The sequence below is a fragment of the Danio rerio genome, chromosome 7 (assembly GCF_049306965.1).
Source record: "Danio rerio strain Tuebingen ecotype United States chromosome 7, GRCz12tu, whole genome shotgun sequence".
Lineage (NCBI taxonomy): Eukaryota > Metazoa > Chordata > Actinopteri > Cypriniformes > Danionidae > Danio > Danio rerio.
In genome coordinates this window covers 21,468,354-21,484,039 of record NC_133182.1, presented here as the reverse complement: position 1 = coordinate 21,484,039, position 15,686 = coordinate 21,468,354, and the positions used below count along the sequence as shown (strand labels likewise).

At 46.1% G+C, this 15,686-nt stretch overlaps 2 protein-coding genes across 2 annotated transcripts in view; both read right to left on the bottom strand.

Moving 5' to 3' along the window:
• The window catches only part of efnb3b (ephrin-B3b), an 888,832-nt gene that overhangs the window by 343,862 nt on the left and 529,284 nt on the right, over positions 1-15,686 (bottom strand). The gene's annotated exons all lie outside the window — the stretch shown is intronic.
• The window catches only part of dnah2 (dynein, axonemal, heavy chain 2), a 306,887-nt gene that overhangs the window by 123,929 nt on the left and 167,272 nt on the right, over positions 1-15,686 (bottom strand). The window contains exon 42 of the mRNA XM_009303124.5: positions 3,705-3,923. Within this exon, the coding sequence (XP_009301399.2) occupies positions 3,705-3,923 (219 nt within the window). The remainder of the gene's footprint in view (positions 1-3,704; positions 3,924-15,686) is intronic.

Here is a 15,686-nt window from a genome sequence, read left to right as displayed (position 1 = left end):
CCAAAAACAAAAACCTATCAGAACAAACATGAACGCTAAACCTGCAGTTTTAGACAGGAGTACCAACCAACAAAAGACTGCAGTAAATGCACAGCAGCCATCCAACTGTGAACAGAATGAGATCATATAAGCTGGAGCAATTAGCATTAGCTGCTGTTTTGACTACGCCATCATTTTCAAAACACCTACGAGTCAGCTGAGAGTTGGTCAGGGAGGGCTTTTAATGAGTGTCAAGTCCTTGTTGCCACTAAACAGCAAAAACTGTTTAAGGGAAACTTGTATTGGTGGTAAATGTATCAGGTGCTGAATAAGCATAGCCGCTGATGGCGGTTCATTTTCATAGTAATGAGGGATGGAACATTGCTTTAGCCTCTAAGGCGCTAGAACAGATGTGAAGTAGAAATTCACCCTCAAAGGTATGATCTTTGCCCTTAAAGGGTCACAAAACACCAAAATGCATTTTTGAGATGTTGACATGAATATATGAAGTCATATATTGGTCCCACATTGCTAAAAAAACTATTAGGACACATTTATTTCACTTGAAAGTGGAAATTGGTTGTTTTTTGTGTTGTTTAGAGCAAATTCGTTCATCCGGTTTGAAAATAAATTTTAAAGCTGCATCACAGCAATAAGGTTATTGTGTAAATTCCAGCATGGAGACTAGATGTCTGTACTGGACGGTACAAAGTGACATCATTGAGCTTTCAGCGTTAATTCAGGAGAAACACTTACAAACCAATCAGCGCGCTCTATTGTGAACGAAATGCAACTTCATTAATATGCATGACATAGCTTCGAAGACTGTTTTTACCTGCTACAGCGTTCAGAGAGACGTCATGTTGTGTTGCCAACCATTATTCAAACAAGTGGAAGAAGAAGAATTGTTCACAGACATGGGTCGTCAGTGTTGCATTTATAAGTGTGCCGAAAAATAGTTTTGTTTTCTTTTCCCCGAGATGAAAGCACAGCTCGTGTGAGAACCCACATGTGTGGATTACAGTGGTCTGCTAACAGAAAATAAATACCTTTGTAAGAAACATTTGTGTATCCAAGAGCATTTGAATCTGGAAATGGTGAAATTCGGATTTGCCACTCGTCTTCTTTTTAAAAAAGATGCAATTTCAGTTTATGTTGATTCTCTACAGATTTAGTAAGTGTGTTATCAAAGTTCTTTGTTCATGTTTCTCCAGATGGAAAAGTTAGTAAGTATTATCAACAGCACTTTTTAAAGACATACCTTAGTCAAAATGAATTAAGTTACTAAGCTTACAGTAATATAACTACAATATTCAGATGGAGAAGTCAGATTGTATTGTCAACAGTATGTTTTTGGAAAACATTACTTAGTGAAATGACTGAAGTTACTAAGTAGTTTACAGTAATGTTACTACAATATTATGGACTGAAAATCAATTGTCCAGTGTCTTCTAAACAGTTTTACAACATCTGTCCTATGAATCCGAAGTGCGTTGTGAGGTGGGGTACCAGACTGACGTCTTCACAACAGATGCAGCATGCTAAGATTACAACAGTCCACTTTTTCAGTGCAGTGCAGTATTTGTGCCAGGCACAATGGTGTATTTACTAGTTATTTGTTTATTTCATCAAATGCAGTTGTGAGTAATAACTAACATTGCAAGACTTCAATACTCACCTCGTCAGGAGCATCTTCACTTTCTCCTGCATTCACGGGCGTGTTTGTGTTGAAAGGTTTAAAATGATAAGGCAATGGACCTGCATTGTCATCAACTAGATAATGTGACTGAGGATCTGGTGGAGAAAAATCCTCCACTGTTTTTTTACAGCTCTCAGATCCGCTGTAAACGCTGCTTACTAAATCGATGCTTACCAAATTCCTGTCCATCTCTCTTGCATATGTGTTTGGGTTTTGGGTCACGCGTAATTAAACACCCCTTTTAATGCAAACCCTTTGCCTTCTTCGCTGTTGGAAACTCCAACCTAAACAAAGCTGGACTCACCCACTTTTCTTACTTTTTTCAAACTAAAGGTGTGAAAACACCCTGCTAGGATAGGGGGTTTTCATGGCCCTTTAAAACCACTCATGAATGAAGACAACCCATTATGATAAAGCTAACAGGGCCAGTTTGTTATTGAGGAGCCTTGTGTTGACCTGTGGCTCCTTAAAGTCTGAATAAACTGGAAGTTGCTAAAACTTATATTTTAGTATGTTGATGTACTTAAAACTAAAACGGAATATTGAGTAGGGGGCGGGGCTTTCTATTTGCTCTTAAATTGCTCATAGAAAATCAAACTGACGTCAACAGAGAGCGTGGAAGGAAATGGACAGAATTTGACGACCCAAGCTCATTCTGAAAACGCAGCCCCGCGGACGTTTCTGGAGACCGCGATTTACGTGGCCGGAGGTACGTACGGCCGCGTTTAGTTTTTCCGAGCAAATGCTGCGGGGCAGTGTGGCGCCGCTCCGCTCCTCCTCTTCGCGATCGCTGGCCGACGGCTCGCCTCCATGTGGAGGGCTTTCCCGCTGCAACCAGTTCGCCCGCTTAGCTCGCATCATTATGTTGGGGGAGCGGAGGCCCGGAGGAGGAGGAGCCGGCCATGGGGACTACAGGGATTGGGTCCGGGGAAGAGCGGTTCCAGAAATCAGGTAAGATGAAAAACTGAATCCAAAAAAATAAGGGTGAGAACATGGCGGGATCCGATAACGCAGTCATAATCAAAGAAGAGGGCTTTTGCTTTTTTTTTTTCTGGACGGCTTTTGCAAACCGGCGCTTGGGTTTAGGGAAGGAGGAGGAGGAGGAGGAGGAGGAAGAAGAGGTCGATCGTTCGGTCGTTCAGCCAGCCAGTTGGACGGACGGTCGCTCCACAGCGGCCTCCGGCGGCCTCCGGCGGCCTTTCGCGAGAGAACAGCGCGGGCGCGAACGGCGCATGCTCCAGAGAGGCGCTTGAGACGCGAAAAAGCAAAAACAAAAACTGTTCTAATACGTACCTCCCGGGACGTATTCCGCAGTCCGCAGAAACGTCCGTGGGGCTACGTTTTCCACAATGAGCGCGGGTTGGAATTTGATTGAAGATTATTCACCAGAAAAATTGTTTACCTAAAGCAGAGATGCCCAAACCTTCTCTTATAACAGGCCAAAAATTAACCTTTATTGAGGGCTGTGAGCCGAATATATACCATATATATATATATATATCCTTGCTGATATAATATATATTTATTCCAAACCATATTATATTAAATTTACCATGGGTAATTTTCTAATTTGTTTGCTAATATTAACAAAATAATAACTAGAAAATGTAGAAAACTAGAAAACATAAACAATCAATTTATAACACAATGGAATACACTAGTCGAGCCTTTGCTTTGATTTGCCGCCAATGACTTGTGCATTGTCCTCTATCTGTCAAGTGACAGTAGTTCGATTTAATGAAACTTTTTAAATTAGTTGGATTTTTTGTAGCTCAGCAATAGAACAAAGAACCAAAATCTTATGTTAAATTTGAAATCACGATCCCTGTTAAAGGTTATTTTACCCAACAACCTTCCCATCATTCCCCTATCTTTTCAGATGGGATGGTGGGCCAAATCAAAGGTCAACTTTGGCCCAAGGGTCCTACTTTGGGCATCTCTGACATAAAGAAACTAAATAAATATTGAACATTTTGATTTAACATGGCAAAAGGCACAAATGATTGGAATAAAAATGAAATCTCACGCGTATGAGGTTGAATCCTGGTTCTCCATTGCGGTGCAAGGTGCTGAGGGTGTTCTGAAGGGTTCTCCATGTGACCGTTTTGCCGCTGCCCGTCTTTCCTACAATCATTGTAGAGTGCCTGGAGTTTTTGGTCTCGTACAGTTGAATCACCTTGGTCACGGTGAAGGGAATCACCTGTAAGCCGCTCAGTCGAAGTTCTGCCTCTACAGCTTCTTTTAACTAGAGATAAAATGAACGAAAATGCATGTCAAACAAAGTAGCATCTAAGTTAATGTCGAACCAAATATGTGCTAATTGCTTCATAACATCCCATAAACTTTCCAGGATGGAAAAAACATCCCTTCGGTGGAGGTGAATCCCACTGAAGCACTAAAGACAAATGAACTGGCAAGAGGTGGGCGGCCATCTTAATATAAACACCCGCTGATACTGCACCCTCGAGTGAAGTCGCAGCAACCAGAACTGCTCCAGAGGCACTAAAGCAGCCATGCTAAACTCTCAGGTTAATTTAATCTCCCTCTCTAAGTTCTCTCTCGACTCGTTAAACAGATGGAGAGGAGGAATAAAAGAAAGGGCTCTGAGGCGTTTGTGCTAGAGTAAGGTGGAGATGAAGATGCAAAATGGGTAATATAAAACAGCAATAAAACCGGTATGATGTGCATGAGTGGAGGCAGAGAAGGAGAAATACAGTACGCTACTTTCAGTCTCTCTCTCTTTCTCTCTTTCTCTCTCTCTCTCTCTCTCTCTTTCTCTGTATGTGTGTGTGTGTTTGGCACTTCAATTTTGTCCTTCTTGCATTTGATGGTGGAAGAGGCAGGAAGCAGCTGTGCAGAAAGTCTAAGGAATCTGCGTTATATCTCTAAACCTGAGTCGCAAACACTATAAACTCATCGCCTAAAAAAGCGCTTCTCTCCTTCACAGTCTGTATTCAGCTAAACACGTTTAGATATTCAGTAGCCATTTGTCAGTTTTTTTCATGGTTAAATGTGTGTTTGGACAATGTTTTGTATTGTTGTTCAAATAATGAGTACAGTACAGTGAAGTTTGCACTAGAAGATAGATCCCTGAGGCAACTAGAGAAAACACAACTGAATCAGAGGTAAGAGATCAAAAAACAAATCTATACAAGCTGAGTACCCACTTCATCCCTTCAAGATTTAATTCAGACTTTTATCCACATGTAAGCATTGATCCATCAACAATGTTGGCAGCATTTAAATTTGGTCACAGATTGTGAAACATGATTGGTGTGTGAGAACCAAGGTTCCCCTTCGGTTGGGGAACTTCAGTGCCATGAATGGGAGGATTCGGATCAGAAGCCGCTTATCTGGAGAGTATTGAACGGGCCAATGAATGAAATTAATTGGCAGCGTAAGCTTGCGCAGGTGTGCGACATCTGCAATTATCTCAGCATATAAGCACACCTGAAGCCAGCAGACGCCATCCTTTTCGCTTCAGATCCTTTCTGAGTGAGTCGATGAGGGTTCCTCTTGCTGATCAGCACTTCAGAGCGAACGAGTGTGTCTCCCGGTCCAGAGTGGGTCTTCGCGGTGGCAGACAGTCGAGCTGGGTTACTCCCTTGCCTGCGGTTCTTTGGGTCCGGTCCTCCAGAGCGGTGCGTATAGTTGCAACTTTCCTAAAAGAGCAACACAGTCGTGCAGCACGTCCTTTTCAGGATGGCGCTCCGACTGTGCGTTTCTGGATGCGGGGGTTTCCTGTCTCCGGATGATGGACACGATCACTGCATTGCATGTTTGGGGGTCCAGCATGTTAATGCGGTGCTCGCGGGCGGTTCATGTCGTCATTGCGATGCCATGACCGTTGCACAGCTAAGATCGCGGCTAACTTTCGCAAGAGAGCGAGCCACCCCAGTTGCCTCCTGTTCTAAAAAAGCAGCGGGCGCTCGGGCAGATCTGAGGGTTTCAGCGGGAGCTAATCCGCCGCCCACGGGCTCGCGGACCTCTCGCTCCTCACGGCGCTCCATCCAAGCTTCGGGTGGTGAGAGTGATCCGTCTAACCAGATGGTAGCTCTCACACTCGCTGACACCGGAGATCAGATGTCCTCCGCGGCATCGGAGGGTGGGCTTTCACTGTCCGACGAAGATCCGGACCCGCTCGCCCCCTCCGGGCAGGTGAGCGCTGTCAAATCGGATCCTGAAGCGGACATGTTAGCCGTGCTTTCCCGGGCTGCTTCGGCCGTGGGGTTGGAGATGGTTTATCCCCCAGCTCCGCGGCCGGACCGACTAGATGGGTGCTACGTAGAGGACCAGAAGGCGAAGCCTTCGAAGCCTCTCGTCCCCTTCTTCCCGGAAGTGCACAGTAGGCTCACGCAGTCCTGGAGGGCACCTTTCTCTGCCCGTGCTGCGAGTGCCTCCGCCCTCACCGCCCTTGACGGCGGAGCTGCCAGGGGGTATGAGGCGATCCCGTCAGTGGAGCGCGCTATCGCGGTCAATCTTTGTCCGCGCGGCGCCTCTACGTGGCGGGGTTTGCCCCGCCTCCCGTCCAAAGCCTGTAGGTTGTCTGCCTCCCTCGGAGCCAGAGCTTATAAGGCTGCGGGCCAGGCTGCTTCTGCTTTGCACGCGATGGCCACCTACCAGCGCTACCAAGCGCAGGCGCTGGCCGAGCTGCACGAGGGCGGGTCCAACCCAAGCTTATTACATGAGCTGCGCACCGCGACCGACTATGCTCTTCGGACTACTAAGTCCGCCGCGTGTGCGCTGGGGAGGACGATGTCCACACTTGTGGTTCAGGAACGCCACCTCTGGCTAAACCTGGCCGATATGCGCGACGTTGACAAAGTTCGCTTTCTTGACTTGCCCATATCCCAGGCTGGCCTGTTCGGCGACACCGTCGGTGAATTCACCCAGGAATTCAAGGTGGTGAAAGAGCAGTCGGATGCGATGGGCAATGTCATCTATCGGCGTGGCCGTAAGCCCGCTCCGCCCGCCGAGCCATCCACCTCCGCTGTTCCTCGCCGAGGGCGCCCGCCAACGAGTGCTGCCCCGCCCCCGCCTGCGCCTCCGGCCAAGCGGGCGCGGCGTTCACCTCGAAAGCAGGCAGCCCCTCCTGCCCAGGGCGCCGTTAAGTCCGGCAAACGGACCGCGAAGCGTCCCTGAGACAGGCCATCCGGAGAAGAGGAAACTTGCTCTTTCCCCGCTGGAGGGCGGGGCCCCGATAACAACGGTACTTTTCAGTGCCACCAAAACATCAGTAAAAGAGCACTTTTTCCCTTCCCCGGATGTGACTGCACGAGTTCTGCCAGTCCGGGACGCGCTGCCTTCCGGCTCGCAGACTCTACGTGCTTCGCCAGTGGCTCACGAGCGCTGGGGGGACGGTTTCCCTTCCCTCAGCCCTCCAGCCCCCTCTCCGGAATCAGGGTGCGGAGCCAGAGCGAATCGCTCTTCCGCGGGACCCTCGTGCTTCCCGGATCAGCACACCCACTCCGCGCTGCCCCACCGCTGGTACGTCAGCGATTGTAGTGATGACTCCATTAGCGGGGGCTCTGCCTGCCTGGTTAGCGCGGGCCAGCCCCTCGCGGTGGCTCATACGCACAATCAGACTCGGTTACGCGATTCAGTTCGCGAAACGGCCCCCCAAGTTTACGGGCGTGTATTTCTCCAGGGTCAACCCCCTGTCCGCCCCTGTCTTGCGAGAGGAGATTGCTGCCCTCCTGGCGAAGGGTGCAATCGAGCCGGTTCCTCCAGCCGAGATGGAGAGTGGGTTTTACAGCCCATACTTCATCGTACCCAAAAAGAGCGGTGGGTCACGGCCAATCCTAGATCTGCGCGTTTTGAACAGCTGTCTGCACAAGCTGCCGTTCAGAATGCTCACGCAGAGGCGCATTCTCCAATGCGTTCGTCCTCGGGATTGGTTTGCAGCCATAGACCTGAAGGACGCGTATTTCCATGTCTCCATTCTTCCACGCCACCGCCAATTTCTGCGGTTTGCGTTCGAGGGTCGAGCGTGGCAGTACAAGGTCCTCCCCTTCGGGCTCTCTCTGTCTCCGCGGGTCTTCACCAAACTCGCGGAGGGTGCCCTAGCGCCCCTTCGGCTCGCGGGCATTCGCATACTCGGTTATCTCGACGACTGGCTGATTTAGCCCACTCGCGGGAGCAATTGATTATGCACAGGGACGAGGTGCTTCGGCATCTCCGCCTACTGGGGCTTCAGGTCAACCGAGAAAAGAGCAAACTCGCCCCCGTGCAGAGGATTTCTTTTCTCGGGATGGAGCTGGACTCGATCACCATGGTAGCGCACCTCTCCGAGGAACGCGCTCGCCTGTTGCTGAACTGTCTGAGGGAGCTCGACAGCAAACTAGTGGTCCCACTGAAGTTCTTTCAGAGGCTCCTGGGGCATATGGCATCCGCAGCCGCCGTCACGCCGCTCGGGTTGCTCCATATGAGACCACTTCAGTACTGGCTTCACGATCGGGTCCCCAGACGCGCATGGCACGCGGGCACACACCGGGTCTCAGTTACTGCGCTGTGTCGCCGCGCCCTCAGCCCTTGGAACGACCCCTCGTTCCTATAGGCCGGTTTAAAAAAGCCTCTAGGACAGGCGTCCAGCCATGTTGTTGTTTTAACAGACGCTTCCAACACGGGTTGGGGGGCCGTGTGTCGCGGGCATGCGGCTGCGGGCCTCTGGAAGGGTGCCCAGCTGCATTGGCATATCAATCGCCTAGAGCTGTTGGCAGTGTTCCTCGCTCTCCACCGCTTTTTACCGGTGCTGGAGCGGCAACACGTGCTGGTCAGGACGGACAGTACGGCGGCGGCGGCGTATATCAACCGCATGGGGGGTATGCGCTCTCGCCGCATGTCTCAGCTCGCCCGCCGTCTGCTCCTCTGGAGTCACCCGCGGCTGAAATCGCTGCGCGCCATTCACGTCCCAGGCACGCTCAATCGTGCAGCCGATGCGCTCTCACGACAGCTGTTACGCCCTGGAGAATGGAGACTCCACCCCGAGTCTGTTCAGCTGATATGGGCGCGATTCGGGGAGGCCCAGATCGATCTGTTTGCTTCCCCCGAGAACGCTCACTGCCAGTTGTTTTTTTCCCTGACCGAGGGCTCTCTCGGCACGGATGCACTGGCCCACAGCTGGCCTCGGGGCATGCGCAAGTATGCGTTTCCCCCAGTGAGCCTGCTCGCGCAGTTTCTGTGCAAGGTCAGGAGGACGAGGAACAGGTTCTGCTAGTTGCGCCCCTTTGGCCCAACCGGACCTGGATATCAGAGCTCTCACTCCTCGCGACGGCCCTCCCCTGGCGGATCCCTTTGAGAGAGGACCTACTCTCTCTGGGACAGGGCACCATCTGGCACCCTCGCCCCGATCTTTGGAACCTCCACGTGTGGTCCCTAGACGCGAGGAAGACTTAGGTAACCTACCGACTGCGGTGGTTAATACCATCACTCAGGCTAGAGCCCCCTCCACGAGGCGCGCCTACGCCCTGAAGTGGAGTCTATTCACTGAATGGTGCGTCTCTCGCAGAGAAGACCCCCGAAATTGCCAGATTAGTGTTGTGCTCTCTTTCCTTCAAGAGAAGTTGGACAGCAGGCTGTCGCCCTCCACTCTCAAGGTTTACGTGGCCGCCATCTCCGCTTATCATAGCGCGGTAGCTGGCGGCACCGTGGGAAAGCATAACCTGGTCATCCAGTTCCTTAGGGGTGCTAGGCGAATTAATCCATCTCGCCCCCCTCTCATGCCCTCTTGGGATCTCGCCCTCGTTCTCACGAGTCTGCGATCCGATCCCTTTGAGCCACTCGAATCAGTATCTCTAAGATTTCTGTCCCTGAAGACAGCTCTGCTGGTTGCGTTGGCCTCCATCAAGAGGGTCGGGGACCTGGAGGCATTTTCGGTCAGTGACTCGTGCCTGGAATTTGGGCCGGATTACTCTCACGTTATCCTGAGACCCCGCCCCGGTTATGTGCCCAAGGTTCCTACCACCCCCTTTAGAGATCAGGTAGTGAACCTGCAAGCGCTGCCCCCGGAGGAGGCAGACCCAGCCCTTTCTTTACTTTGTCCAGTTCGCGCTCTGCGCATTTATGTGGACCGTACTCAGAATTTTAGATCATCTGAGCAGCTCTTTGTCTGTTATGGCGGTCGGCAGCAGGGAAGTGCCGTATCGAAACAAAGATTATCCCTCTGGATTGTGGATGCCATTTCACTCGCTTATTCGAGTCGAGGTCAGCCGTGTCCCCCGGGAGTACATGCACACTCCACTCGGAGCGTTGCATCCTCTTGGGCGCGTGCACGCGGCGCCTCTCTAACAGACATCTGTAGAGCTGCGGGCTGGGCGACACCCAACACATTTGCAAGGTTTTACAATCTGCGAGTGGAGCCGGTTTCCTCAAGGGTATTAGGTAACCCTTGGTGATTGAGGAGACAACTCGGTAGGGTGTTGAAACACGCTTGCAGCGCCATTCTCCCTAAACACGGAGGTACGTGCGCCTTTTTTATCTGTCAGTAAAGTTCCCCGTCAGGTGAGCCCTGCAGATTCCTCCGTGGCCCCCAGCACTGACTCAGCGGAGGAGTCACTTGCTGGCCCACTACGTTGTAGGTCTGCCCGCTGGTCAGCCCGCGTTTTGGGTATAGGTGCCTGCTATGCGTGATCCCCACTAGGCGATCCCATATGCTTATTCCGCCACGGTTAAGTCCCCCCCCTGGGCGGACCCGTGTCTTCCCTCTCCGCTAACCACTCTTTTGCTATGCGTACTCCCCCTTTTTAGGGCTAGTCCATAGGTAAATTCTGCCATCTATCCCCCCCTTGGGTAACGGATGGCCTCCGCAGCGTCCTCCCTATCGGGATTGCACGCTTCCCAACGTAAGCCTTCTTACGGCTTACGTAGCCTTCTTCAGCTTAAAAGGATGGCGTCTGCTGGCTTCAGGTGTGCTTATATGCTGAGATAATTGCAGATGTCGCACACCTGCGCAAGCTTACGCTGCCAATTAATTTCATTCATTGGCCCGTTCAATACTCTCCAGATAAGCGGCTTCTGATCCGAATCCTCCCATTCATGGCACTTCCGTTCCCCTCCTCGGGGAACGAAGGGTTACTTCTGTAACCTCGAACGTTTTAATAGTTATTAAATTTTTAAACAGTTTATATATATATATATATATATATATATATATATATATATATATATATATATATATATATATATATATATATATATATATATAGCTTTAAATTTCAGTTTTGTAGTATATTGTATAAGTATCTGTAGATTTTATGTTTATAAATTTTGTTTGTTGATGTGTATGTGTACATTGTACATGGGCTATTTCTAAATGTGAACGATCCTACATATATTGTATGCATAATTGACACTAAGTATGCTTTTAAAACTTTGTCTATTTATTTTCTATGTATTTATGTATTTTTTATGTGTAATTGTAATTACATTTTGTTCTTGGGGAAGGGTTTGGAATAATATTTGTTTCTATTTTCCTGTAAAACTATCCAACTATTTTTGTAATTAACTTAGTACTTATCCTGCTATTAAGTTTAATAAACAAATATTTAAAAAAAAAGTTTTGTTTTAGCTCATTTTATCAATGGTTTTTGTTAAGTTTTGTTTTGTTTTTTATTTTGTGAACACATTTGTATTTAGTTTTTTAGATATTTTGTTTTAGTTTTAGTAAATCTAGTTTAGCAGATTTAACAGAAGATGTCAAGTGTCTACAGAAGCACACAAGTTTTGTTTAATTAGATATGTGCTTGCCTGTAAAATCGCCATCGACAGGTGTTTCTCTAAACAGTCACAGGTCAGACTTTTCACTTTAAAATTAGTGCTTTTTAAAGAGCCCCTATTATGGATTTTTGAAAATGACCTTCTATGTAGTGTGCAACACAGCTTTAAGTTAATGAAAACATCCAGCTGATGTTTAAATCTGAAAGTGCACCTAGTTTAAAAATCTGAATTTTTAAATAAAAGATTCAACTCAGGGTCCTTTAAATGATTCGTCATTTGTCAGGATCTTTTGCTTCTTCGTATCAACGTAGACACGAAACAATACCAAATATGAAGTGCTGGACCTGGTAAAATGTAAACGTGCCTTTCCCTTAAAACGCCAGCAGAGTGCAGCTGTGTGAGGGACTGATCATGACTGAAGTTGACTGAACTCTCCAGTGATTAATGCAGTAATCCACCCTGAAACGGGGGATTCATCGGTCATTTGTTAAAGAAGAGATCAGAAAAGACTATAGATGTGTGGGACTTTGTCAGAGCTTGACAGGAACTTTATTAGAACTTGGACCAGTTTCTTCCTCCATTTCACAGGTGTAAATAAGTGTAATTAAAATGGTTGCCTTCTTGTTTTCTCTAGCTTGCAAATTATGTGTTTAATTGTGTTTTGTTACTTGTAACCACTCCACGTGGCTTGTACTGTATCTGGCTAACTCTTTATATTCACATATAGCGTCTAAAGTCACGTTAAAAACGTGACAGGCTGCTTTTTTAATGAACCTAAATACGTTTGTGGGCTCGCGATCCTCTGCCGTTTGTCGTTGTCATGGCGGTTCCTTCAAACTTACTGTGGTCAAGTTTCAGAATAGTTCAGCTCTTGCCACTGTGTGGATTTATACTGAATGTGTTTTGTTGTTTTTAATTATGGTTAAGAGTAGAGGAATATGCTGGTGTTTAACTGCATTGCTATAATGAACTCCTGTATTGGGCTCACACATACACTCTGCACTCTGACTACTTCAACAATGTTGATAAGTGGTGGTGGGCAATTCTCTCTTTTAATTCCTAAAGCTGTAGTTTTCATTTATTGCTATTTTTTTCTTTTATTTCAGTTAATAAAAATATTTCTACCTATAGTTTAAGTCTTCGTTTACATTAACTAAAATAGCCTTGGCACAGAACCAATGAGCTTAATTTTGAATTGTCATGTGGGTTGATTAAGCTTCCACAATGATGTTTTTTTTATCATACATCAAGCAGCTATGGTTGGGCTTCTTTTACAGTATAGTCATAACAAAAAATAAACTCAAATTATATCGTGACCAAATTAAGCAATCATATCGCGTCAGAAGACACAGGCCCTATCATACACATGGCGCAACAGTTGTTTGATAGCAAAAAGATGTTAAATAGCAAATCCATTTGCACCACTTTGTAGACTCATGGGTGTTTCGGTCTAGATTAGAGGTGTGTTAAGGCGCATTGCTTGCACATTGCTATTTTGAGGAACTAAAATAGACCACACAGTAGACCTGCTGAGAGGAGGTCTAAACTCCAGAGTAGTGTGCGTTAGTTGTGCAACTCCCTTACATGTTGCTTAATACACATGCAGGATGTACAGCAATACAGAAATATCTTTACAAATGAAAAATAACTAAAGGAATAAAATTTTACGAAAATTATTATTTTCTACATAAATATAGAAACCACTGCCTTCATGCTTTTTGTCAGTTTATTCATGACAATTTGCTTTTGTATAATGTTATTATTAGTAGTGGTAGTATTTATTATATGCATATTCATATTTGTTTTATTAAAAACAAGCTTAGGCCCCGTTTACACTAGTGCGTTTTAGTTTTAAAACGGCGTTTTAGAATGAAAACGATCCGCGTCCACACTCGCGTTTTACCCAGCGTTTCTGAACTGCTCTCCGTCCACACCAAAACGCTGAAAACGCACATCACGTGACCACACACACACTCTCAGGCAAGCGCTGTAGCCAATCTACCCAGATGAGAGCTGTGCTAGTCGGACTTCTCATCAAGCATCTCCCGCTGGATCTAACCTCACTATATTTATTAAACGGAATATTTCTTTCATCTTGTTGTCTTTATTTAACGACATATTCATTGGACATTGGAATCTATTACTTGTTCTCAGGTAACGTGTTTTGGCAAAGCGCAAAGATAAGTTAATGATTAATGTAAGCACGTACATTCTGTATATTGACTGATCGCTTGCCTTTATTTCCTATAATGTATAAACTTATTGTATGTTATACTTTTATAATATTATCGATTAAAACTGATATTCAGCAAAGAGAGGGTGTGTTTCGTATTTTCACTGAAATTGAAAGGAGGCAGTTGTTGTAGGCTCCGTTTTGTTATAAATATGCACACAGTGAAGACGCTCATATTTGCAGCACGGCGCCTCAACATTTTTGCTGTCTGTTTAGTTGTTAATATTAAAATGAAAATAGGCAGTTCCTTATATCATGTTTACATTTTATTGTTGAGAAAGTAAAACAACGTAGCCAGGGTGATGTGAATGAAGTTATAAAGTACACTGTTCCCTTTGAAGATTTACCCGTGTCCTCGGTATAGTCTGTTTTCCATATCAAACTGAGAAGAAGAGACTGCAGCCATGATCAAACTTGCAAAGTTTTAACCTACACGGAGAAGATGCAGGACTGAACTGTGCGTGTTAGGCTACTTAATATTCAGGAAAAGCCCCAATCAGAGAGGCGAATGTCTGCAGCCCCGCCTCCGTTTTCAAATGTCTCCGTTTTCCATCATCCACACTGAGACGGAGCAGCTGCGTTTCAGAATGAAAACGGCTTCTCCAGCGTTTTCGAAACGCTCCGTTTTCGGCGCTCGAGAACTCCGGCGTAGTGTGGACGGATGGCGTAACCGTAGCAAAACTTATGCGTTTTCAAACTAAAACGCATTAGTGTAAACGGGGCCTTAGATTTACCTACTTGTCAGGTTTTGGACCATGTGGAGCATAGCATGTGTATTAGGACCTAACTCCTAACTGCATCTCAAGTTTTTTTTTTACCACACTTCGTTATTAATGTTCATTTATTAGTTTGCTGGAAATTGGAAAATGGATGTTGGAAAATGAATGTCTGTGCCAACAACACGTCTCATTTTCCAAAAAAAGAGAATAAAAGTGAAAATAAAGAATAAGGAGGCTCATTCTCTAATTCTCGCGCTGTAGATGCTCTATTTAACTGGTTTCTCGCTGGTGAAACGCTCGATTTTTGCACTTACAAAGTCCGACATGTAAATAGCAACTGACTTTTAAAGGGAATGGGAGATGAGACTCTTATTGGTTTATTTTCAAAACACACCTGAAATTTATTAAAAGATTAAGCTCAACCCTGTTAGACCATGTGCCACGGTGCAGAGCGGATTTTTCCATCCTTAAAATAGCAAACCTGGATTCAGACACGCCCTTAATGCTTTTGTGCCCTGCACTTTGTACTTAGAGCCCATGGATTAAACCGATCAACTCATATGAATTCTACTCATGTAGTATAGTACTCAATTAGTGAATGTACCTCCAAAAGAGTTGCAGGTATATCTCAGATTTCATTCAAAAATATCTTCATTTGTAGACCAACATACAGTAAATCAAGGATGAGAGAATTCTCATTTTAAAGTGAACTAACCAACTAAATGTAGATCTATTAACATGTTTTAAAACACTAAAAGTAAAGATGCCTATTAAATTGACTTTAAAATATTGGCATACACATATCCAGATATTGTATAAAACCAAACACAACCCAGTATGGGAGACCAGCCAAAAAATAAAAATAAAATCAGGAGGGAAGGGCAGTGAAAACTACAGGTAAGCCTTTCCCGAGGAACGTCCTGAGTTATTGGTGCAGGATTTATAGACTGCACTTTAAGGGCACCAAGTTAAATGGGGAAATCTGTAACTCTCCAGCTTGCCGATCAGACAGTCTTGGCTTAAAAAACAACAACCTTTCGGGTGCTTGTCAGGGTATCTATCAGCTAAGCTCCCACTAACACCTTTGCACTGGCCTCCATCTGTATTAAAGGGAGTAGACTGTGCATATTGTGTACAGACAGGGCAGGGAAACATCCACAGGCTTTAATGGATCTTTTGAAAGGTGTTTCAGCAAAAGAGAGAAAGCCTATGTGAGTTCTGTTCTCTGAAAAATTGGATGGGCGTAATCAGAAGCATACAAAAAAATATGCTTTTAAGAGCTGTGAGTCAGAGCACACATTCATACACAAATGCACACACTTTCAATTGCTTTATGAGTCCA